The 24,395-nt window shown below is 39.3% G+C and overlaps 1 protein-coding gene across 2 annotated transcripts in view; it reads left to right on the plus strand.

The window, feature by feature from the left end:
• The window catches only part of Hif1a (hypoxia inducible factor 1 subunit alpha), a 44,904-nt gene extending 23,434 nt beyond the window's left edge, over nucleotides 1-21,470 (plus strand). For both annotated transcript variants that reach the window (XM_090344238.1, XM_090344239.1), the window contains exons 3-15: nucleotides 842-987; nucleotides 1,071-1,155; nucleotides 3,586-3,698; nucleotides 5,209-5,411; nucleotides 7,563-7,669; nucleotides 9,259-9,406; nucleotides 11,553-11,773; nucleotides 12,422-12,708; nucleotides 14,250-14,360; nucleotides 14,480-14,904; nucleotides 18,760-18,862; nucleotides 19,426-19,552; nucleotides 20,135-21,470. In XM_090344238.1, coding sequence (XP_090200364.1) covers nucleotides 842-987; nucleotides 1,071-1,155; nucleotides 3,586-3,698; nucleotides 5,209-5,411; nucleotides 7,563-7,669; nucleotides 9,259-9,406; nucleotides 11,553-11,773; nucleotides 12,422-12,708; nucleotides 14,250-14,360; nucleotides 14,480-14,904; nucleotides 18,760-18,862; nucleotides 19,426-19,552; nucleotides 20,135-20,286 — 2,228 coding nt within the window. In that variant the 3' untranslated portion in view covers nucleotides 20,287-21,470. The remainder of the gene's footprint in view (nucleotides 1-841; nucleotides 988-1,070; nucleotides 1,156-3,585; nucleotides 3,699-5,208; nucleotides 5,412-7,562; nucleotides 7,670-9,258; nucleotides 9,407-11,552; nucleotides 11,774-12,421; nucleotides 12,709-14,249; nucleotides 14,361-14,479; nucleotides 14,905-18,759; nucleotides 18,863-19,425; nucleotides 19,553-20,134) is intronic.
• Nucleotides 21,471-24,395: the final 2,925 nt, after the last annotated feature.

The following is a 24,395-nucleotide window of genomic DNA, read 5'->3' on the forward strand; positions in this document are numbered from 1 at the left end:
GGGCATTTCATTGCCTATATAGAAACATCATGTTAGGACTCCTGCGTGGTGTGGTCAATATATGATTTAAAAATGCTCTCAATTCTTCAGTAAGTGATCTTTTTAAGGTTACATGCTTTTAAGGTTTTGTTCTGAAATTTTTAAGAAATTAACTTAGTTTCTTTTCTCTTGTTCCTCCTACATTCCTTTGAAGATATAATCCTTAACCCCTCTTTGTTCAATGATCTGCCTGGCTATTTCAATAATTATGAAAAGCAGTTGGCAAAATCTAATTTTAGTGTACTTGCTTCTGGCCTTAACTTTTTGTGTATTAAAAGCTGGTTGCTGGTGGTTCACACCTGTAATCATAGCTTTTGAGGAGGCTGAAACTTAGAGGATTGAAGTTTGAAGCCAACCCAGGCAGAAAAGTATAAAAAAAAAAACTCCATCCCTGTGGCCAGGAGGAAAACCCAGGTTCGATTCCTTAGTACCACATACCTAGCAAAAAGCTGGAAGTGGTGCTGTGGTTCAAGTGGTAGGGATCTGTCCTTGAGAAATCCCAAGGGCAGTGCTCAGGCTCAGCCCCTGAGCTCAAGCCAAAGACTGCCCCCCACCCCCCAAAAAAAACTCCATCCCTAATTAACCAGCAAAATGCTAGGCTGTCATCATTGCTCAAGTGGTAGAGTGCTATATGAGCAAGCTAAGCAAGCGAAATCTTGAGACCTTAAGTTCCAGCTCTAATGCCAAGAACCAAAAAAGGGGGGGGGTAAAATTATACAAAAAATAGCTGCTATAGATACTAAAGAAAGTTATGTCATTTATGCACACATTCTAAATGGTTTTTCTTTTATGTCCTTTTTAGGTGATCTGGACGTTGAAGATGAGATGAAGGCGCAGATGAACTGCTTTTACCTGAAAGCCCTGGATGGCTTTGTTATGGTGCTAACAGATGATGGAGACATGATTTACATTTCCGATAATGTAAACAAATACATGGGATTAACTCAGGTAAAACACCCATATGTAAATAGTCCTTCTAGATGTTTTGTGATTTGTATCATATAGGTCTAATTTTTTTACTATGTTTACAGTTTGAACTAACTGGACACAGTGTGTTTGACTTTACTCATCCATGTGACCATGAGGAAATGAGAGAGATGCTTACACACAGAAATGGTGAGAGGAAAAGTCTGTTATTTGATTTGATAGGTAGTTTTGCCTAACCTTTAAATTCGTTACATACTATTTCAGAGAAAACATTTTATGTTTAAGAAATGCTAAGGCTATTCTTCAAAGCTTATAATGAATGGTGTTTTAGGAATTTAACCAAGGGCATAATTTTTTTTAACCCACAGCAATTTATACACATACACATAGATAACATAGAAGGAAAATCAAAATCAAGACAAAGAAACAATCAAACAATCTAATTAAAATAAAATATTAAGGCATGAAAAGACCATACTATAAATCTCAGGCAACAGGACTTTGGAGTTACTAATCTTGAGATGTCAGTTTTAAGAGTACAATGACTAGTTTGACCTCTCAGGACATTTTAACAAATTGAGACTTATGTTGTTATATTACAAAATATTATGAATACTCACACATTAGACCACTATTAATTCATAGTAATGATTTCTGACAAAATTCTAAGATTTTTGAAAAAGTACTTGGTTTGTAGTTGTGTCTTCTGAGGGTACTGAGTATAGTCAAACTTTCCTTTTATAAGTTACTACCATGAATCTTCACCCTACTCCCTGGTTTCAGCTTACTAGTTTTTCTGCTTGTGTGTGAAACAACTTCCAACTTTATAATACCTCTAAATAACTTTTAAGGTTAGTAATAATGGCCCACCTCTGTAGAGAGGACAGTCTGCCAGAACCCTATTTTCTGTATTTTACAGTTTTAAGTTTTTTATGAACCACCCTGAAAAGTTACTATTAGTGGTTTCTGTTTTGCTCTTGAAATTGAGGCACCAAGTTACTGAGTAGCTTAGCCACCATTACTTGGCTAACATGTGACATGTTTTGGGTTGAATTCTGTAGGCTGCATCACAACCCATACTTGTTTGTACCCAGAGCTTTTGTGTTCTTGAGCTCTTGATGTATTCCGTTGTCATTTTATAGCAGCACTTTGTTCTCTCCTGCCTTTTAATTTCACATTATATTTTTTACTGTGGCACTTTTTGAGAATTCTGTATGAAGAAGGAATTCTCAGTGGTTTGCCAGTGTGTTGGATGTGTTCACGTGAGATTGCTGTCAATGCTCAGTGTTTCCCTCGGAAACGGGAAACACTAGGAAGTCTTGCTTGGTTATTCTACAGCAAATGAGTGTTTTCTAAGTGTATGTTTTCAAACAAATACACCTTATTTTTTATTTTTATTTATTTATTTATTTATTTGCCAGTCCTGGGCCTTGAACTCAGGGTCTGAGCACTGTCCTTGGGCATTTCTCAAGACTAGGGCTCTACCACTTGAGCCACAGCACCATTTCTGGGTTTTTTCTGTGTACATGTGGTACCACGGAATTGAACCCAGTTCTTCGTGCATGCTAGGCAAGCACTCTTTCCACTAGGCCAAACTCCTGGCCCAAATACACCTTTTTAAAACTCATCATTTCTTGGTTTAAAAAAATTTATTTGTTTGAAAAAGCGTTTCATTGAAAAAGTATAGTTAATGAATTTGTGATGCTTTGTGGAGAAACCAGAGACTCTTGTAAAACGTCATGTTTTTATGCCCCAATCCAAGTCATTGAGTTTAGATTTTAGAGGCCTATTTGATCCAGTCTGATTATGAAGTGCCAGAAGTACCACACGAGGTCATATATGAATCTACAACTCTCACTACAGACACCACTATCCCAGGCCTGTACCCTCACTAAGTCTAGACTGGTTCTCGTGGCACCTTTTTAAAGACTCTTGATGTTTATAAGAAGAGCATATAAAGGCTGGATCTAAGTACAACTCATCTTACTCAGTAGTTGAGCTTTTCTATCTAACTACACTTGAACTCAAAGGAAAAAGAAGTAAGCCAGTAAGTTTGAGTGTTCTTCCAATATACTAGCCACAAATTTTCCAGAACTTAGCTGGGCACAGTGGCTCATGCATTTGAGTAATCTATTTGTGAGTGACCTGAGCCAGGCCCCAGTTTGTCACACTTATAATCCTAGGTACTTAGGAGTTCAAATCTGAGGATCACAATTCAAGGCTGGGACAGGCAGGAAAGTCCATGTGACTCTTATCTCTCTTATCTCCAATGCAAAGGACAGGAAGAGTTTGGTTCATTTCTTTTTGGTCCATGCTCCAAAATCTTACCATTCTCCTCTTTCCTTATGGTTTAACCTGGTTTATTGGTATGGATAATATATCTGTTACTTCATTGTTCCAAATTCTTTCTCCCAACAATCCTACGGGGTGCTTTGCTTCCAGCAATCTTGTTTACATTATTGCTGAGGAAAAGGTGTTGAATTTCTTGCATATGTTGGAATAGGTCAAAGGAATATGTATGAATCACTGAGTCAATGCTGGGACTTAAACAGCATGTAGTTGCTGGTACTGTGCTACTCTTATTGTATACTTAACTATGAGTTCTCCTGTTTTTATTAGGCCCTGTGAAAAAGGGTAAAGAACAAAATACACAACGAAGCTTTTTTCTCAGAATGAAGTGTACCCTAACAAGCCGGGGGAGAACGATGAACATAAAGTCTGCAACGTGGAAGGTAAGTAAGATAGCTTTAGAATGATGAGACGGGAGCCAGGCATAGTAGTATATACCTATAATCCCAGCTACTAGGGACCACAAATAGGAGGATCACAGTTTGAGGCCAGCCCATTCAAAAAAGAGGCAAGACCTCACGTCAGTCAAAAAGGTGGGTTCAGCCTATAATCTTAGCTGCTCAGGAGGCTAAGATCTGAGGATCAAGGTTCAAAGCCAGACCAGGCACAAAAGGACCTAAGACTCTTATCTCTAATTAACCTCTACAAAATGGGAAGTGGGGCTGTGTCTCAAGGGTAGGGGAGTAGGCTTGAGCTGAAGAACTCAGCGATAGTGTCCAGGCCGAGTCCAAGCCCATGACCCACAGTGATACATGCCTAGCGTATTAGCTACATGGGAGGCATAGGTAGAAACATCATGGTTTGAGGCCAATCCCAGGTAAAACATTTAAGACCCTACCCCTAAAACATAACTAGGCCTGGGAACATGGCCCCCCAAAACAACCTGCTTAGCAAGCATGAGACATCAAACCCCAGCACCACACCCAAAAAAATGTGTGAAGGAAATTTTTCTTTGTTCATACTTTCAGCTGAATTATGTGTGATTTTTCCCCAAAATCCAGAACCATCTAGTATTTTGCCAATTTAAGATATAAACTTAAAAGCCCGGCATGTTGGCTCATGCCTGTAATCCTAGCTACTCAGGAGGCTGAGATCTGAGGATCACGGTTCAAAGCCATCTGTGGCACTAAAAAGTCCATGAGACGCCTATCTCCAATTAACCACCAGAAAACTGGAAGTGGCACTGTGGCTCAAGGAGTATGGCAATAGCCTTGCGTTGAAGAGCTTAGGGATAGCGCCCAGGCCCAGAGGTCCAAGTCCCACAACTAACCAAAAAAAGAAAAAAACTTAAATTTTGTGCTTATTCCATTGGCTTTACTAACCATCTAGTATTTGAATCTTGGTAAGAATTCCATTTTATATTCAGCATTGTATCATTTCTTTGCTCACTGTTCAGACAGAGTCATCAGAGCAAAATATCATCAACCAACTCCAATGACCAGATGTACAAAAAAAAAAAAACGAGAATCAGTTCAGGGTTATACGAAGAGGATTAAAAAAATAATCTCTGGTACCAAGGGAATCGTGGGGAAACTATTTAGACTTTCAAAAATGCACTCAATGATAGTAAATCTTGTCAAAGCTTGTCATGTCAGAATCTACTTTTGTTCTAGTACTGATTTTTTTTTTTTTTTTAGATGGGTTGTGGAGCTCTGGCCTGGGTACTGCCCCTGAGCTCTTCAGCTCAAGGCTAACACCCTACCCCTGAACCAAAGCCTCACTTCCCATTTCATAGTGATTAATTGGAGATAAGAGTTTTAGGGTCCTTAGCGCCCAGACTGGCTTTGAACCACAATCCTCAGATCTCAGCCAGCTGATTAGCTAGGATTCCAGATGTGAGCTACCGTGCCTGGCTCTAATACTGAAATTCATTGTTTTCTTGTTTCTGAATAGGTACTTCACTGCACAGGACACATTCATGTGTATGATACCAACAGTAACCAGCCTCAGTGTGGATATAAGAAACCACCCATGACCTGCTTGGTGCTGATCTGTGAACCCATCCCTCATCCATCAAATATCGAAATTCCTTTAGACAGTAAGACTTTCCTTAGTCGACACAGCCTGGATATGAAGTTTTCTTACTGTGATGAAAGGTAAATTAGTGATACAAAGTAATGTGAAAACTGCAGCCTTTTTAAACAGCCATCATAGTTAAGACTCAACAGTAAATTTTATGTCTTCATTAGATTGAGTAGCATGATAAATCTGGAACCCAGCAATATTAACTTTGCACATTTATTAAACATTTACTGTAGACTGTGAACATTGTCAGGTGCTATACAAAAACTGTTAAAATGAGGTTGTCTACCTCATTTAAAATGAAAGTAAATTTCAAAGATATACTGTGCCTGTAGGCTAGACAGCAGTGTTGTTGGTCATTTTTTTTTTTTTTTTTTTTTTTTGCCAGTCCTGGGCTTGAGCTCAAGGCCTGAGCACTGTCCTTGGACTTTCTCAAGGCTAGAACTCTACCACTTGAGCTTCAATACCACTTCCGGCTTTTTCTATATATGTGGTACCAAGGAATCGAACCCAGGTCTTCGTGCATGCTAGGCAAGCACTTTAACCACTAGGCCAAACTCCCGGCCCCTTGGTCATTTTTTTAGCATACATTTTCTTTTTTTTTTCTTTTTGCCATTGCTGGGGCTTGAACTCAGGGCCTGAGCACTGTCTTTGGGCTTTTAGGAGTAAAGACAGCCAGCCTAAAGATAGAGGGAGATGCGTTTTCTAGTCAGAGCTCTTTATAGGAGAGCTTCTTGCATCTGTAACTCTTGATAACCATAACATGGGGGAAAAAATGTACCCGGTTTAAAAAAAATACTTCACATTAAGTTGTTAACATCCAGAATACTACTGGGATATAGAGTAAAATGAGTGATAATCATGCTACACATTTACTTGAGCATCTCTCATATTCATGACCCTGATGTATACAAGTGAAGACAGACCATTCCTCACCTTAACATGCTTACAGTGAATGAATGGTGCATTTATTTTACTTTGTTTCCTCCTACATAAATAAAGTTGACTAGGAAAACAATCTGTGTTCCTTAGTAATGAACAAGATAAAAGAGTAGTAGCACTTGTACACATCTGATTAAATTACAGCTTCATAGACAAAAACATATATGACCTTCATCTGATCCTCCCCTGTCTGCTTCTCCAGTCCATCACCCTTACTAATCACATCAGAATCTTACCAGGTTCTTTCTTTCTGAACTGGTTACTTTTAAAGCATTCCTTTGTAATGCTGCCATCTAGTGTTACTGTGTTCAGGGATATCAAATAACTGTGGATGACATGTCTTGCCTAAAAATGTGACAGCACAAACCAGTATGAATGTGATACTTAGGTCCTCCTCTAAGTAGGTATTTCTCCTTGCTTACTGTTAAGGTCCAGCACAATATATAACTTTTCATCTCAGTAAGAAGGTCCTTTAAAATCCAAAGGCTTAGAAATCTAAGCATTTGACTCATTTTTTTTCTTAGAAAGTTTTAGAAGAGAATACTGGTAGCATAAGGCTAAGAAGATAGCTTTGTCTTATGAAATGATTTCTCATTCTGTAGATACAGAAAGCTGCCAGAGAACCATGTGCCCTAGATGTACTTGCCTAGCATATGCGAAGCCCTGGGTTTAATTCCTCAGTACTACATACACAGAAAAAGCCGCAAGTGGTGCTGCGAATCAAATATCAAAGATCACTAACCTGGATGCCAGTGGGTCATATCTGTAATCCTAGCTGCTCAGATTAAGGTACAGACGACCTTAGCTGAAAGCCATCCCAGGCAGAAAAGTCTGTGAGACTCCCATCTCCAAAATAACCAGCAAGAAGCAAACCTGGCAATATGGCTGAAGTGGTAGAGAATCGGAGAGGCAAGCAAATTTCACAATTTGCAAAGCCCTGAGTTCAAACCCTAACACTACCAAATAAAAGGATGAACATAAATCTGTAATGTTTGTAATTATTTTAACATGTAAGTATATTCTAAACAATTTACTCTGGAGAAAAAAATTTTTCTTGAGCAATCTTTTTGGGGAGCCAATCTTGAACTCAGGCCTAGGCCTTTTTTGCTCAAGGCTAACACTCTACCAATTGAACAACAGTGCCACTTCTGCCTTTTTCTGTTTGTGTGGTACTGAGAAATCAAAATCAGGGCTTCATGCATACTAGGCAAGCATTCTATCACTAAGCCACATTCTTAGCCCTCTTTTTTTTTTTTAATCCATGTTTTTCTCCCCCTCAATAGAATTACTGAACTGATGGGATATGAGCCAGAAGAACTTTTGGGCCGCTCAATTTATGAGTATTATCATGCTTTGGACTCTGATCATCTGACCAAAACTCACCATGATAGTAAGTACAATGAAGGAACTGATAGTCGAATTATTTAACTCTTACAGTCCCTTCTGTTTGTGCATTTAGCTTAATAGTTTAAACTAACCACTCTTCCTAGTCTAAACATGTTTACAGACTTCTTCAGAAGGGATCTTAACCATTAAGTCTTTGCTTTGTTAAAGTAAATATCCTATAAGAGGTGACACACAAAAAACTTTTTTAATTAAAAAAAAAAAGAATGAGAAATTTTGGGCTAGGAGTTTGGCCTAGTGGCAGAGTACTTGCCTAGCATGTACAAAGGCTGGGGGTCGATTCCTTGGTACGATATACATAGAAAAAAGCCAGAAATGGTGCTGTGGCTCAAGTGATAGAGCTCTAGCCTTGAAAAAGCCCAAGGACAGTACTCAGGCCCTGAGTTCAAGCCCCAAGACTGGCAAAAAAAAAAAAAAGTGATAATATATAAAACCTCCTAACAAAGACTTTTAAAAGCCATATGATAATATTTAATCATTTGCAGAATGTCTAGATTCTGAGGTCAGTGATTAGTACATTATCAGACATTCGGGAATATTTTAGTGAATCGGTGAAGATGAGCAATACCACACACATTGGTAACAGTTCCCTCAAGCTAAGACATTCTAAATCTCACTTAGATAAACTTGGGAGTATTTTACTAGTCTGTTTATATGTACCTAACATGACTTCTTAGTATCATTAGTGATACATGAATATCCCTGGATTAGTGTGATTAGCTATGAACTTCAGAATAAGCCTCTAGTCTGCAGTCAACATCTGAATAGCATCATTATGATTTGTGTTCACTTTCTTCTCCCAAATAAGTAGATTGCCTGAGTTACCAAGACTACAATATGGTATTTATATTCAAACATGCTAAGCACAGCTCTCTGGAATGTCTTGGGTTCTCTGGAAACCAGCTAGACTTTAAGGAAATAACAGTGCCACATTCATATTTATTTATGCCAGTAGTGGGGCTTGAACTCAGGGCCTGAGCACTGTCCTTGAGCTTTCTCAAGGCTAGCATACTCTACCACTTGAGCCACAGTACCACTTCTGGCTTTTTCTATGTATGTGGAACTGAGGAATCTTAACCTGGGTATTCACGCATGCTAGGCAAGCACTCTACCACTAGGCCAAACTCCCAGCCCCAACAGTGCCAGTCCTGGGGCATGAACTCAGGGCCTGAGCACTGTCCTTGGGCTTACTCAAGGCTACAACTCTACCACCTGAGTCATGACACCACTTCCAGCCTTTTCTATGTATGTGGTACCAAGGAATCGAACCCAGGGCAAGCACTCTACCACTAGGCCAAACTCTGGCCAACAGTGCTACTTTCTTCAGTGTTCCTTATGGAATCAAGAATTGATCATTTTCTAGTCTGACACTTTCACTGTTGTAAGCCATTGAAGGAATTTCCTGCTGTCTCTCATTCCTAACTTTCACTTTATAGTGAAGATTGGTGGGAGAGGCATATTACTTTGGGGGACTTATTTAAGCTATGTTGAAATTTGAAGTCACAATTGCTTTCATTATGGTTAACAACCCTCTTCTGTTTTTCTCTGTGTGATTCTTTTTCTTCTCATCCCTAGTGTTTACTAAAGGACAAGTCACCACAGGACAGTACAGGATGCTTGCCAAAAGAGGTGGCTATGTCTGGGTTGAAACTCAAGCAACTGTCATATATAACACCAAGAATTCTCAACCACAATGTATTGTGTGTGTGAATTATGTTGTGAGGTAAGCCATAGGAAATAAACATTTTGGGGAGTGCAGTTAGTAACTTTGAGTATGCTGTTTCTTCATTGGAAGACACAGAATTATTAATGGAATTTCCTTTTACTGTTACTTTTCTTTGTAATTATGTGTTCTGATACTATGATTTGCGTTTCTAACCCAGCTATTTTAGTGATTCACTAAAAACTCACTTGTCCATCTATACATTTTCACTCCTGTTTTTAAACAAACAACAATAAAAACACCTTGGAGCCGGGCACTGTTGCTCACGCCTGTAATCCTAGCTACTCAGCAGGCTGAGATCTGAGGATCAGGGAGGGTTCAAAGCCAGCCCAGGCACAAAAGAACCTTGAGGCTCTTATCTTCAATTAACCTCTAGAAAACTGGAAGTGAGGCTTGGCTCTAAGGGAGGGAGGTAGCCTTGAGCTGAAGAGCCCAGGAACAGCACCCAGGCCAAGTTCAAGCCCCAAGACCCACAGGGGAAAAAAACTTGGAAAAAGACCAATGTATGAATTACTTTTCCCTAGCCATACATGTAGCTCTAGGTATATCTAAAGACAACCCTGTTATTGTAGTGACCTTGGGATTGTTATGTGTCAGAGCTTCATTAGTCATTAACTCTGTGACTTTGGGGGAAGTCTCACTTCTCACAATCCCATGTAGGTGAGATGATAGCACTTAGACGGTCAATAAAGAGCAAATGAAAGTCTGGGAGACTGCTACAAATGGCTGTAAAATGTAACGTGTAGCTTTGGGATCTATTTTAGTAGGCTCACCTGAGCCACTGCACCACTGTCAGTTTCCTGGTGGTTAATTGGAGATAAGAATCTCGTTTTCTTTTGAGCCTGGGGCTGGCTTTGAACCGCTGTCCTCAGATCTCAGCTTCCCGAGTAGCTTGGATTACAGACATGAGCCACTAGCAGCCGGCTCAGAGTTGGTATTTGAGAACACTAAACCTGACAAAGTTACAAGAGTGCATCTAAAGAATATTAAAAATGTTACTTATAAGTGGATGAATCTAGAGCAGATCATGTTGAGTGAGACAAGTCGAGACCAAAGGAACAAAAGGCGCATGGTATCCTTAATATGTGGCTATTAGATCCAAACAGTACAAGAGTGAGGACTCAGTATTTGTATACCCAATGCTATGGACATGGTGTTGGAAAAATAACTACATAGACATAAAAACCCATGACTCTATAGACATAAGGTTTCATTTCATAAATTAATATGTATCTATGATATACAAACCCTTAGCCTAATTTTGATTATGTTCTAAAAACTAAGTCCCAGGGCTGGGAGTTTGGCCTAGTGGTAGAGTGCTTGCCTAGCATGCTTGAATACCCAGGTTCGATTTCTCGGTACCACATACATAGTAAAAAGCCAAAAGTGGTGCTGAGGCTCAAGTGGTAGAGATCTAGCCTTGTGAAAGTCCAAGGACAATGCTCAGGCCCTGAGCCCAAGCCCAGGACTGGCAGAAAAAAAAAGAATGAAAGAGAAGGATGGATATTCTTTGGGCTGGGAGTTTGGCCTAGTGGTTAAAGTGCTTGCCTAGCATGCATGAAGACCTGGGTTCGATTCCTTGGTACCACATATATAGAAAAAGCCGGAAGTGGTGCTGAGGCTCAAGTGGTAGAGCTCTAGCCTTGAGAAAGTCCAAGGACAGGCAAAAAAAAAAAAAAAAAACTAAGTCCCAGTGATTGTATGTAGAGATTCCCTTCTTGAACAGTCGTTTGTTAAGCATGTCATTTCAAGTATGATGTAAAAATCAATGTCAATAAATTCTTTAATAAAAAAATGTTACTTTTGTCTGAGCACTGGTGACTAATGCCTATAATCCTAGCAACTCAAGAGTCTGAGATCTGTGGATCACAGTTCAAAGCCAGCCCTAGCAGCAGGAAAGTCCTTTAGACTTCTCTCCAATTAACCACCAGAAAACTGGAAGTGGCTCTGTGGCTCAGAGTAGTCAGGCAATAGCCTTAAATGAAAAAGCTCAGTGACTGCCCAGGCCTTGAGTTCAAGTCCTACTACGACAGAAAAAAAGAAAAGTTACTTTTCATAAAGCAGAATTTAAGAGACAAGTCATGACTTTGTCCATTCTCATAAATTCAAGTGTTCACTTAATTACAACTCTTTTTTTTTTTGACAGTGGTATTATTCAGCACGACTTGATTTTCTCCCTTCAACAAACAGAATGTGTCCTCAAACCAGTTGAATCTTCAGATATGAAAATGACTCAGCTGTTCATCAAAGTTGAGCCAGAGGATACAGGCAGCCTGTTTGATAAACTTAAAAAAGAGCCTGATGCTTTAACTCTGCTGGCCCCAGCTGCTGGAGACACAATTATATCTCTTGATTTTGGTGGCAGTGGTGGGTTAATCTCTTAAACTATGATTTCTCAAGTCTTCTAATTTAACTTAGACTTTTTTGTTGGTCCACATAGGCATCTTAAGCTTAAATTCTTTTTGCTCCTCTAAATAGGAATTGTTTTAGAGTATTTGTAAGGTATTTTGTTGTTCCAATTTAATGTTCCCATTTAAACTGCTATTTCTGTATCCTGCTGTCAGACTCTGCACTATTTGGTAGAGTTGCATTGCAAATAGGTATCACTGCATTAGAGGAAAAACCAGCAGTCCTATAATAGCAAACATCAAAGTAGGGCAGGTTTTAATGTGTAAAAAGGCTAGGTCCTGTTTCAGTAGTATTGCAGTTACCACATATGCCCATGTGTAAACTTCCTAGTTACCAAATAGACATACCTCTTATGGCTGACAGCCAGTAAACTCAGTTGGTTAGAGGGTAGTGCTAATAAGATTGGAATTGCAGATCTTCTATGAATGTAGGTTAACAGATGTTGTCAATACTAGACTAAAAAGATAACTCAGACTTACGGTTATGTTATGTAGCTTAAGTTTTTGTTGCTTGAGAGAATTATATAAGTCTTTTGTAAAGAGGAACCCATTTCTCTTCAATAGTTCTGACGTTTTTTTTAAGATATATTGAATTTTTCTTCTACAGACACAGACACTGAAGACCAACAAGTAGAGGAAGTTCCATTGTACAATGATGTGATGTTCCCCTCACCTAACGAAAAGCTATCAAATATAAACTTGGCAATGTCTCCATTACCTGCCTCTGAAAGTCCAAAACCACTTCGAAGTAATGCTGACCCTGCACTCAATGAAGAAGGTGCATTAAAATTAGAACCAAATACAGAGTCACTGGAACTTTCTTTTACCATGCCCCAGATTCAAGATCAGCCAGCAAGTCCTTCCAGTGGAAGCACTAGACAGAATTCACCTGAGGTAGGTGCCATGAAAGAAATATTTAATAAGTTATCTTTTCCACACACACAAAAAACTCTGTCTTGATACTAAGCTTGGACATAGGATAATAGATCATATGATTTAAACTTGCTAAATAAGGCACAAATACGTTTTAATAGATGATAAATAATCATACCGTTAAGTATTTCTTAAAACAGACTAAATTGGGTTAGAGTTGATATCTAATAGTTTTCTAGAGAATCTGTCCTTTGCTTTAAAATGTTTGGCCATTTTACTAACGTAAGTCTAATAAAGTATGAAAGAAAACAAAGACAAAGTTAAATGCTGAGGTGACTTACTGTGTGTGTGTGTGTGTGTGTGTGTGTGGTTTTTTTTTTAAGTGAGAATTCTTGCCCAGAACCCCACATTTAAAGGTGTGTGCAAGAGTAGCTATTAAGAGTTTTAGGTAGCCCACTATAAGTAGTGCCTTCTCTGTGCAGAGGTAGGTTCTATTGAGTCTCACTTAATTGTCCAATTAGGTACCATCATGGAACTAGAGTTACATAAGATTGTTTTTCTTTCATCATTCTTTTCTTTTTTGCAGTTTTGCAATTTAAGGTCAGTCTCATACTTGCTAGACAAATTCTCTGGAACTAAACTGTATCTTCAGCCTTTCTCTCTCCTACCCCATTCCCCTTTTGAGTCAGGGTCTTGCTTAATTGCAGAGGCTGGCCTCAGACTCCTGAACCCCCTGCCATAGCCTTCAAACTAGCTAGGACGCAGTTGTGTGTCACCACACCTAGCTATGTTTTGTTCTTTAGAATAACGAATAAGTGTGTTTTATTCTAATCTTAGTTTTTGTAAGCAGTGTTACAGTGAGAAATAGGTGTGCTGGCAAAATTAGTTAACAGTATAAACTGAAAGCATGTAACTTTATAAGTGAAACCAGGTGTCAATGGCTCACACCTGTAATCCTAGCTACTCAGAAAGTTTAGATCTGGGGATCATAGTTTGAAGCCAACCTGGACAGGAATGCCTGTGAGACTCTTACCTTCAGTTAACCACCAAAGGCCTGAAGGCCTTTAGTGAATCTGTGGTTCAAGTAGTAGAGCTTCTAGCATTGTCTTTAAAAAAAAAAAAAGCTCAGGAACGGCACCCAGGCTCCTAAGTTTAAACTCCAGAATATCATCAAAAAAGAAAGAGAGGAGGCAAGGGGGAAGGGAGAAGGAAAAGAAAGGAAAAACTCAATAAATGAAAAAGTATTTCCTGTGTAATTTGTAAGATCTAGTCTGAAATTTTTTACCATAAGAAAAGCATACAGAAGCCGGGAGTTTGGCCTAGTGGTTAAAGTGCTTGCCTAGCATGCATGAAGACCCGGGTTCGATTCCTTGGTACCACATACATAGAAAAAAGCCAGAAGTGGTGCTGAGGCTCAAGTGGTAGAGCTCTAGCCTTGAGAAAGTCCAAGGACATTGCTCAGACCCTGAGCTCAAGCCCAGGACTGGCAAAAAATAAAAAATAAAGAAAAGCATATGGAGACTTTTTTGAGGAAGAGTAAATACCTTTAACTCCTTTCACAGCCAAACAGTCCCAGTGAATATTGTTTTGATGTGGACAGTGAATTCAAGTTGGAATTGGTAGAGAAACTTTTTGCTGAAGACACAGAGGCAAAGAATCCATTTTCAAGTCAGGTATAAACCTGTTTATTTTTATTAATTTTTATTAACTTAAAAGTAATGGACTTTCTTTTTCTCTTACAAGGTATGTCATTGTAAAAAAAAAAATAAATAACGCCTATGTTGCTTTAAAGGACACTGACTTGGACTTGGAGATGCTGGCCCCCTATATCCCAATGGATGATGATTTCCAGTTACGTTCCTTTGATCAGCTGTCGCCATTAGAATGCAATTCTAGTATAAGCACAGCTACAGTCTTCCAGCCAAATCCACTGCAGGAACCTGCCATTAACACCACCACTGCCACTGCCACTGCCACTGATGAATTAAAAACAGTGACGAAAGAGGGTATGGAAGACATTAAAATACTGGTTATATCTCCATCTCCTACCCACGTACCTAAAGAAACTACTAGTGACACAACATCACCATCTTCATCATATAGTGATATTCAAAGTCGGACAGTCTCACCAAACAGAGCAGGAAACGGAGTCCTAGAACAGACAGAAAAATCTCATCCAAGAAGCCCTAACGTGGTATCTGTCATTTTGAGTCAAAGGTATTTATATGCAATATTAAAACTATAGCTCTTTGTGTTTTAGCAAGTATGTGTGATGTTAAATGGTTTCTAAACATGAAGTGATCTCTCTGATGTATATGCTTTAAAGAACATAAAGTTAATATTACCAAATATGAATTTAAAGAAAGCACTCAAAAACACTATTTCTATGGCTGGAAGTGTGGTTCAAGTGGTAGAGTACCTGCCTATCAAGAATGAGGCCCTGAGTTCAAACCCATTTATAAATAGTTTTCTCTAAAACAACTATGTTAACTTTCAGGATGGAGGAAGTACAAGAGGGCTTTCCTAACACCTTTAGAAACAAATTCTAGCCAGTTCTATAAAGAAGAACTGTCCCAGACATACTTCTGGAAACTGTTTTAAATCAGACCAGCTAACTATTCTCATTACTTAGATCATTCTAACTTCTGGAGCTGTTTTTAAGCTCATCTGAAGAACAGCCGAGCTTGATATCATTTTTTTGTGTCCAGGGCTGGCGTTGTACCACAACCATCCTACCTGTGGGCTCCCTGGGTAGCTGGGATTTCAAGCACGTGACATACACAGCCTGAGATTTCATCATCCTCACTCCTTAGAACTGAATTTAAATATAAATAATAGCCTCTTGTTAAAAAAATATTCTTCGTCGAACCTACCTACTCATCTCAATAATGCTTTTGTTTTTCATTTTAAATTTTACATTTATTGTAGGCTACATTCATTTTTTAATTCTGTGTTAAGAAACATAACATAAGGCCGGGCGCAGTGGGTCACACTTATTAAGCCTAGTTACTCAGGATGCTGAGATCTGAGGATCACAGTTCAGAGCCAGTCCAGCACTGAAGTCCGTGAGACTCTTATCTCCAATTAACCACTAGAAAAACCAGAAGTGGTGCTGTGGCTCAAGGAGTAGGGCAATAGCCTTGAACTGAACAGCTCAGGGGCAATGCCTGCGCCCAGAGTTCAGGCCCCACAACTGACCCAAAAAAAAAAAAAAAAAAGGAAGAAGAAAAGAGACATATGCCATGCACTGGTGGCTCATGTCTATACCTAGCTACACAGGAGATCTGAGGATTGCGGTTCAAAGCCAGCCTGGGCACAAAAAAAATCCATGAGACTTTTGAAATGGTGCTGTGGCTCTAGTGGTAGAGCATGGCCTTGAGCTGAAGAACTCAGGGATAGCACCCAAGCCCAGAGTTCAGGCCCCACAACTAAAAAAAAAAAATTGTGACATTTTTTTCCTAAGGGATGAAATAGTGTTTGAGAAAATATTTGTACTTGATCCCCATTTTTTCCTTAGCCTTTTCTGCTCCAGGTTAGTTTAGTATTCTACCCCTTGAGCCATAGTACCACTTCCAATTTGTATTTGACCCAGTTTTTAAGTTGCAATTTCTCTGTGCAATTTGTAATAGAATTTGATGTATCCTTTCTTTTTTTTTTTTTTTTTTTTTGCCAGTCCTAGGCTCGAGCCCTGTCCTTGGACTTTCTCAAGGCTAGAGCTCTACCACTTGAGCCTCAGCACCACTTCCGGCATTTTTCTATGTATGTGGTACCAAGGAATTGAACCCGGGTCTTTGTGCATGCTAGGCAAGCACTCTACCACTAGGCCAAACTCCCAGCAGGATTTGATGTATCTTAAATTTGAGGCTCTGCTTAGAGGAAGGAACTAATAGCTACTCAGAATAAAAATGATTCCTTCTCTAAACATGCCTAGACAAAGATTTCTGTCAGCAGCAACAGAAAAGAAGCAAGGCTGTAAAGGCACTGTGGCTTTCTTCCTATGCCCTACATCATTCCCTTCAACTAGAACTCTGGAGAAACTTTTCTTTAATTTGCGCTAGGAAAACATCTTACGACTTTAGATGAGTTCAGAAGTACTGTAGAAGTGGACCAAAAAAAAAGAAAGAAGAGAAAAAAAAAATATTCCAACGCTCCAGTACTCATACTAAGATATATGTATGTAACAGACTTGAGTTATGTGGGGTTTTTTTTTTTTTTTATGTCTGTCCTGGGGCTTTAACTTGGGGCCTGGACCTTGTCCCTGAGTTTTTTTGCTCAAGCTAGCATTCTTCCATTTGCCTCAACTCTACTTTCTGACTTTTGGGTGGATTACTGGAGATGAGAGTCTCACAGACTTTCCTGCCTAAGCTGGCTTTGAACCATGATCATCAGATCTCTACCTCCTGAGTAACTAAGATTACAGGCATGAGCCACCAGTACCCAGCTAGCTGAATCATATTAAAGATAATATACTTACATAAGAATTTAAAAGCCTACCCATCTACCTACTATGGATTAAAATATTTTTAGGACTTTTTTTTTCCCCAGTCCTGGGGCTTGAACTCACGGCCTGAGAATTGTTCTTGGGCTTTCTCAAAGCTAGAGCCATAGCACCATCTCCAGCTTTTTCTATGTATGTGGTACTGGGGAATCAAACCCCAGTCTTTATGCATGCTAGACAAGCACTCTACCACTAGACCAAACTCCCAGCCCCTTGTCTTAACATATTTTTAAACACAACAAAAATGAAGGGAGGGAAAGAGAGTAAAAGCCATTTATCCATTTGTTCATTTCAACTCCTCAGAACCGAGCAAGGAGCTATTATGATTATATATTAATAGATTAGGGGGAGATCTGTCTTGAAAGCCAAAATAATATACCATAATTTTTGTATTTAATACAATATTTAATCATTTTGTATTTAATATAATATTTAATATTAAATACAGTTCCTTACTGTTTAATATTAATTTTAGACATAGGTAGCTCATATTTGGTAATCACATCAGTCCTGAAGGCCAGTTCACATAATGCAAAGGTCATCAGAAGGGGAGATGGGTATCTGAAGGCCTGGAATGTTATTTTCATTTTCTGCATGTAACAAGTAATGGGACTTGAGCAACTTACCTAGTAGGCCTCAGTCTCTCCTTTATAAGAGGGATATGATACACCTATTTTACCTATCTTGGAAATTGGAGTGAGATTAAACTATAAATGAGATCTATTATTAGCTGAAAACACAGTACAAGTGGGAGGTTAATCTTATCATTAAGTAATTCCAAGAATATCAGTGTACTGTTTGTATTTGGTAACATGAAACTCTGATACTTGGCCTTCTCTATGGCTTATAGTAATACCCATTTGGGGGGGCGGGTGGAGCATTGGTTTTCTTGTATTTGACAGTGTCTTACTATGTAATGTAACCTTGCTGTTTCCAAGTTGTAAACCTCTTGCCTTAGACTCCCGAGTGTTGAGATTGCAGGTATAGTACCACTATATCCAGCAGGTTCTATTTTACAAAATGGGGGTAAAGAAGGTAGGTTTGTTGTTTTTTTTTTTTTTTTGTGGGTGGTGGGACTTGAACTCTGGGCCTGGGCACTCTCCCTGAGCTCTTCAGCTCAAGGCAAGCGCCTACCCCTAGAACCTCGGCCCTACTTCCCGTTTTGTAGAGGTTAATTGGAGGTAAGAGTCTCACTTTCTTTAGTGCCAGGGCTGGCTTTGAACAGTGATCCTCAGATCTCAGCCTCCTGGGCAGCTAGGATTACAGGCATGAACCAATGCACCTGACTTTTTTTGTTTAAATTGAGCTTTGGGGCTATAGGGTTTAGCTGAGTGGTCAAGCACTTGTCTAGCATGTGTGAGGCCCCCACATTTGTTTCCTAGCCACTCACAAAACAGTAAACTAACCTTTTGCCTTTATAGTTATAAACCTTTAACAGGCAGGAAAGTTTTTTTATGTATATAATATTGCAATATTAGAAACATTAAGGTTGGAAACTAAGACATTTTGTAATTTGCTTAAAGAATTTTTAGGAATATTTTAAAACATTAAATATAGAATTCTTTTCTTTTCAGAAACACTGAGGAAGAATTAAATCCAAAGATACTAGCATTGCAGAATGCACAAAGAAAACGAAAAATGGAACATGATGGCTCACTTTTTCAAGCAGTAGGAATTGTAAGTGTGAGAGCAATGATTTTTTCCTTTCTCCCTTTTTTTTTTAAAGCACAACATGTTGCATTTCTTCTTTAGCTAATTTGGCTGTTACTGAATAGTTAGGATGACAGGCTTTGGCTCACCGGTTCTTAAAAAATACATTGATATGCTTTTGGTATAAAATACCAAACAATACAGATGTGTTTTGAATAAAGAAATTACATTTTTCCCATTATTCTCCTAGCAACATTACCACTAGTCTCACTAAATGGAAAGTATATAGTTGCATTAATACATGGCAAATTATTTTATCAAAATATTACAAGAAAGAAAGAATTCAAAGGTAATTAGGGTGCTAGTCAAGAAACTGGTCTTTGAAAGTGGCACTGTGGCTCAAGGGGTAGGGCGCTAGCCTTGAGGTGAAGAACTTAAGGAGAACGCCCAGGCCAAAAGTTAAAGCCCCATAACCGACAAAAAAAAAAAAGGGGGGAAAGAAAGAAACTCCTCTTTACATTTTCAGAGATTTTGAAAAGAAAGTTATTTTCAAGATAATGTTGATTTTTTTAAATAAACTTTCTTTTTAGGGAACATTATTACAGCAAGCAGGTGACCAAACGACTACGACATCACTTTCCTGGAAACGTGTAAAAGGATGCAAGTCTAGTGAACCAACTGGAACGGAGCAAAAGACAATTATTTTAATACCCTCAGGTTGGTTTATTATTTCTGCCCTTGAATGTCATAACACAAATTGAAATACACAAAACATTATCTATCCCCACTGAGAGTCATTCTTGTTACTTAGCCAGATTTAAAAAGTCTGGCATTTGTGACACACATCTGTAATCTTAGCAATTCAGGAGGTTGAGATCTCAAGATCATAGTTCAAAGCCAGCCCAGGCAGGAAACTCAGTGAGACTCTTATTTGCCATTAATCATCTAAAAACTCTAAAGTAGAGCTGTGCCTCCAAGTAGTAGAGGAGCAAAAAAGCTCAGGGACAGCATCCACGCCCAGAGTTCAAGCCCCGTGAACAACCAAAATTGGGGGGGGGGGCAGGGAAGAAAGATTAAAAAGTTAAAATAAAGTTGTAGTACAGGGAAAGATAGAACTTTTATTTGTTAGTAATTCTTTTTGATATCATCAATAAACGTTGGAGCTTATAAAATTTCATGCTTTCCCTGACCTCCTACCCACAAACTTTCAGAAGATTATCTTTTATTTTCTCCAAGACATAGTACATAGTAGGTGTTGAGTCAGTTTAATGAATACTTACGTGTCTCTGTTTTTTTCAGATTTAGCATGTAGACTCCTGGGGCAATCTATGGATGAGAGTGGATTACCACAGCTGACCAGTTATGATTGTGAAGTGAACGCTCCCATACAAGGCAGCAGAAACCTTCTGCAGGGGGAAGACTTACTCAGAGCTTTGGATCAAGTTAACTGAGCTTTTTCATAATCTCATTCCTTCTCTTTTTTTTCCCCCCTTTTCTTTTTGGACACTGGTGGCTCATTACCTAAAGCATTCTATTTATATTTTCTATATCTAATTTTAGAAGCCTGGCTACAATACTGCAAAGCTCAGTTCAGTTTTGATCCCCTTCCCGACTTAATTTACGTGAATGTTCTTTTTAAAATATGTTCTTTAATGCCAGATCGCAGGCAGCACATTTTCACAGCTCCTTGGAAATTTAAACTATTGCATTGCAGTAGCATCATTTTAAAATGCACCTTTTTATTTATTTATTTTTGGCTAGGGAAATTGTCCCGTATCGAATTATTTTTAATAAAATGCCGATAATTTTTTTAAATAAAGCAGTAACCTTTCATCATGATCATAGGCTGTTGAAAATTTTTTACTGTTTTTTTTTTCACACTTTACATAAGCAATGCTTTTGCCAGCAGTACATGGTAGCCACAATTGCACAATATATTTTCTTAAAAAAATACCAGCAGTTACTCATGCAATATATTCTGCATTTATTATAAAACTAGTTTTTAAGAAGAATTTTTTTTTGGCCTATGAAATTAAACCTGGAACATGACATTGTTAATCTTATAATAATGATTCTTAAATGCTGTATGGTTTATTATTTAAAATGGGTAAAGCCATTTACATGATAGAAAGATATGCATATATCTGGAAGGTATGTGGCATTTATTTGGATAAAATTCTCAATTCAGAGAAATCATGTGTTTCTATAGTTACTTTTCAGCTCAAAAGAAAATAGTACCCTATGTAGTTGTGGAAGTTTATGCTAAATATTGTGTAATTGATATTAAACTTAAATGTTCTGCCCACCTTGTTGGTATAAAGATATTTTGAGCAGACTATAAACATGAAAAAAAAAAAATCATGTATCATTAGTAAAATTGCCTAGTATGTTGATTTGCTCAAAATACGATGTTTGGTTTTATGCACTTTGTCGCTATTAGCATCCTTTTTTTCATATAGGTTTCAATAATTGAGTAATTTTAGAAGCATTATTTTAGGAATACATAGTTGTAGTGAACATCTTGTTTTTTTCTATGTACATTGTACAAATTTTTCATTTCTTTGGTCTTTGTGGTTGGGTCTTACACTAACTGTATTGTTTTGTTACATCAAATAAACACCTTCTGTGGACCAGGCCCATTTCGGTCAGCTTTTATGTTGAAATAATACTTTCTCGAACACCTTCAGCTCATAAAATTGCTTCCCATAAATTAGGTAGTTCATGAAAATTACATTGTATCGTTTTACATTTATTGCCATGGCCCTAATGTATGCTGTGTCCTATGTTAAATAATAACAAGCACTGTAAAGAATATCTTTTTAGAAATTTGTCATTTGTAAATTTATGAGCCTATTAAAGTATAAAACAAAGTTTTAATATTAAATTTTTAGTATGAGTGAAACAAATTATGACATTATGTTTTAAGGGCTACTGGTTCCTCTCAAGATTTTAATTGTTCCCAGGTGAATAAAGTTAGAACCCGGGCCGGGAGCAGGGCCTAGTGGTAGCATGCTAGCCCTAGCATGCACAAAGCCCTGGCTGGGTTCGAATCCCTGGAAACACATACACAGAAAAAGCTGAAGTGGCAGTGCTAGTCTTGAGCAAAAAATGTCCAAAGACAGTGCTCAGGCCCCGAGTGCAGGCCCCAGGACTGGCAAAAAAAAAAAAAGACAGAGCCCAAATGATAATTTGCTCAAGCCCTAAAAGTAATAAATGACAAAGAAAACATATGTTAAAAAAAAAAAACCCTAAGGATCAATCCCTATACCTAGAAGTAACTTTTTATTACTTTTAGTGCTAGCCTTGAGAAAGCCCAAGGACAGTGCTCAGGCCCTGAGTTCAAGCCCCAGAACTGACAAAGGGGGGAGGGGTGGGGTAGCTTCTCCACTGGGTGCTACTAAGTGTTTCAATGGTGTAAATGAGTACCAGCAGGAAGCTAGAACTTGGGAAAGAGGGAGGAGTTAAAGTCAAAGCAAAGGCAGTCATAATACTCACTATACATACGTGGAAGTGGAGCCAGATAAATTTGAGTACATGGGTGAGGTTGGGAGAGATGGGAGATGGAAGGGGGTGACATTGATCAAGATGCCTTGTACTCAACTGCCATGTCAAACTGAAACCTTCGTACAGTTTCTTAAAGATCTGTAGGTCTGGGAAGCCTGGGCTACCTGAGATCCTGTCCAAAAAAACAGTGGAGTTGGAAGAAAAACAAATGCTCTCATTTGGTGAATACTAGTCACCGGGAATTTTCCAGTATTGCATATCACCACAGATTCATCCTATTTTTATCCAGGAAATATGGCCCAGCTCTCTTAATTCTGAGAGGCCGTTCCTCCATGGTGTTCCTGGCCCTCCTCACGTATGCCTGTTTGCCTCTTCTCTGGGGCCTGCCGAGAGTGAATGACTAGCTAGTATTACTTCCACCATGAAGAAGGTATAACAAAGGGTCTATTTTGTTCCTTTGTTCAAAGTGCATCACAGATAAGCTTGGAACTGAAAAAATGCTTACCCAGAGAGCTGACTGCTGCCACTTACAATGCTCACTGCCAGAGCTAAAAAGAACCTAACATCTGTTGAGCACTGTGTGCCAGACTTTATGTTAAGCATTTTGCATGCTAACTCAGTCGTCCAAGAATTAGAGCTTGTATCCCATTCCATGCCTTTGAAAGTCTTAGATGTGTGCACAAGTAGGAAGCCCAGGGTACTAACCTCCAGTCCAATAGAACCCACGCTTTGCCCCAGGCCCCCTATTTAAATAATAAAGAGAATGCCTAGGGGTGTAAAAATGGGAGAGTCCATAGTCTGGAAAGTGAGATCTCTACCTCCAGGAAGGAAGTGTCCAAAGAGGAGTAGCAAAATGGAAATGGAAATAGAAACGTATTTTAGAGAACCATCCATTGGAGTTTTGAGTATAAACTGAAAATGCAGATACATTCTCAGGTAAACTGGAACACTTGAATATAAGAGTCACAAACAAATGGTTCTCCCAGAGCTATTTGACCTTATGGCATAAATAGATGTTTACTTTCTTAAACTTTTGTGTGTAGATAGCTATAACCCCCATAAGTCACCATTCCAAATCCTGGTTCTCTCCTACAACCCTCTTAAAACAGGTTTGAAAGACAAAAAAAAAAGTTACCAGCTCGGCAGAAACGTGACCATTCTGGAAGTTCAAGGTTTTAATTAATGCCATGTCAAAAAAAATAAGCTACTAAGAATACGGAATCCTCTTTTCTTTTTCTCAACTTTTAAAGACTTGTTTCAATAAAACCTTCCCAATTATGTTACCGGCCGCGGAAGAGAAAAAAACACAACAACAAAAAAACTTTTAAGTATTCTAAGCCTATCACCACTCAACTTGGCTCATATTTCTTCCCATGTAATAGCACCAGACCTGTTGTCCCCTATCACCAGGCAGCGCATCCATTCAAGCTGTAGAACTTGATATTACAGTCCCCCCCCCCCGCCCCGTCATATAAAACCCACCCCTCACCGCAAACCTGCCTCTGCGCCTCCTGGAGACCGGTTGTATTCACACCTTTCGGGAGCCCGGACATCATTTTCATTCTTAACCTGTAACGATGCTTTTAAATCCAACACGCCGCTCAGACACCCGATCTCCGTGTGCTATTCATTCCCTTTATTCCAAGACCTCGGTTCCATTCTGCGAAGGGAGGGAAAAAACGCACACAGGATAGCCCGAGAGCTGCGGTGAGCAGACCCTCTGCGGGCCCCGTTCCTTTCTACTGGCGGCGCCGCCGGTCCCTCATGGTGAGGGTGCGAAACCTTCCCCGGCCACGCCCCCCACGCGGCAGGACACGCCCCTCGCGCGGCAGGACACGCCCCGCTACGTGCTGGGGCGCAGCATCCCAGCGCAGGCCCCCAGGCTCTGGCCCGGTGCGTGCTAGCCGCGTGTGCTGGGCGCGGTGGCCTCCCGCCTACGTGTGGGAGCGCATGTGCGAGGCCTGGGCTTACCTCAGGGGGCCTCCAGGCCTTTGTCCTCCCCCTCTAGGTCCGTGACAGCGCTTTTGGATGTAGGTGGGGGGGTGGGACGAGGGAT

This window comes from Megascapheus bottae, chromosome 14 (genome assembly GCF_031878675.1).
Source record: "Megascapheus bottae isolate mThoBot1 chromosome 14, mThoBot2.hap1, whole genome shotgun sequence".
In the NCBI taxonomy this organism is placed as follows: Eukaryota; Metazoa; Chordata; class Mammalia; order Rodentia; family Geomyidae; genus Megascapheus; species Megascapheus bottae.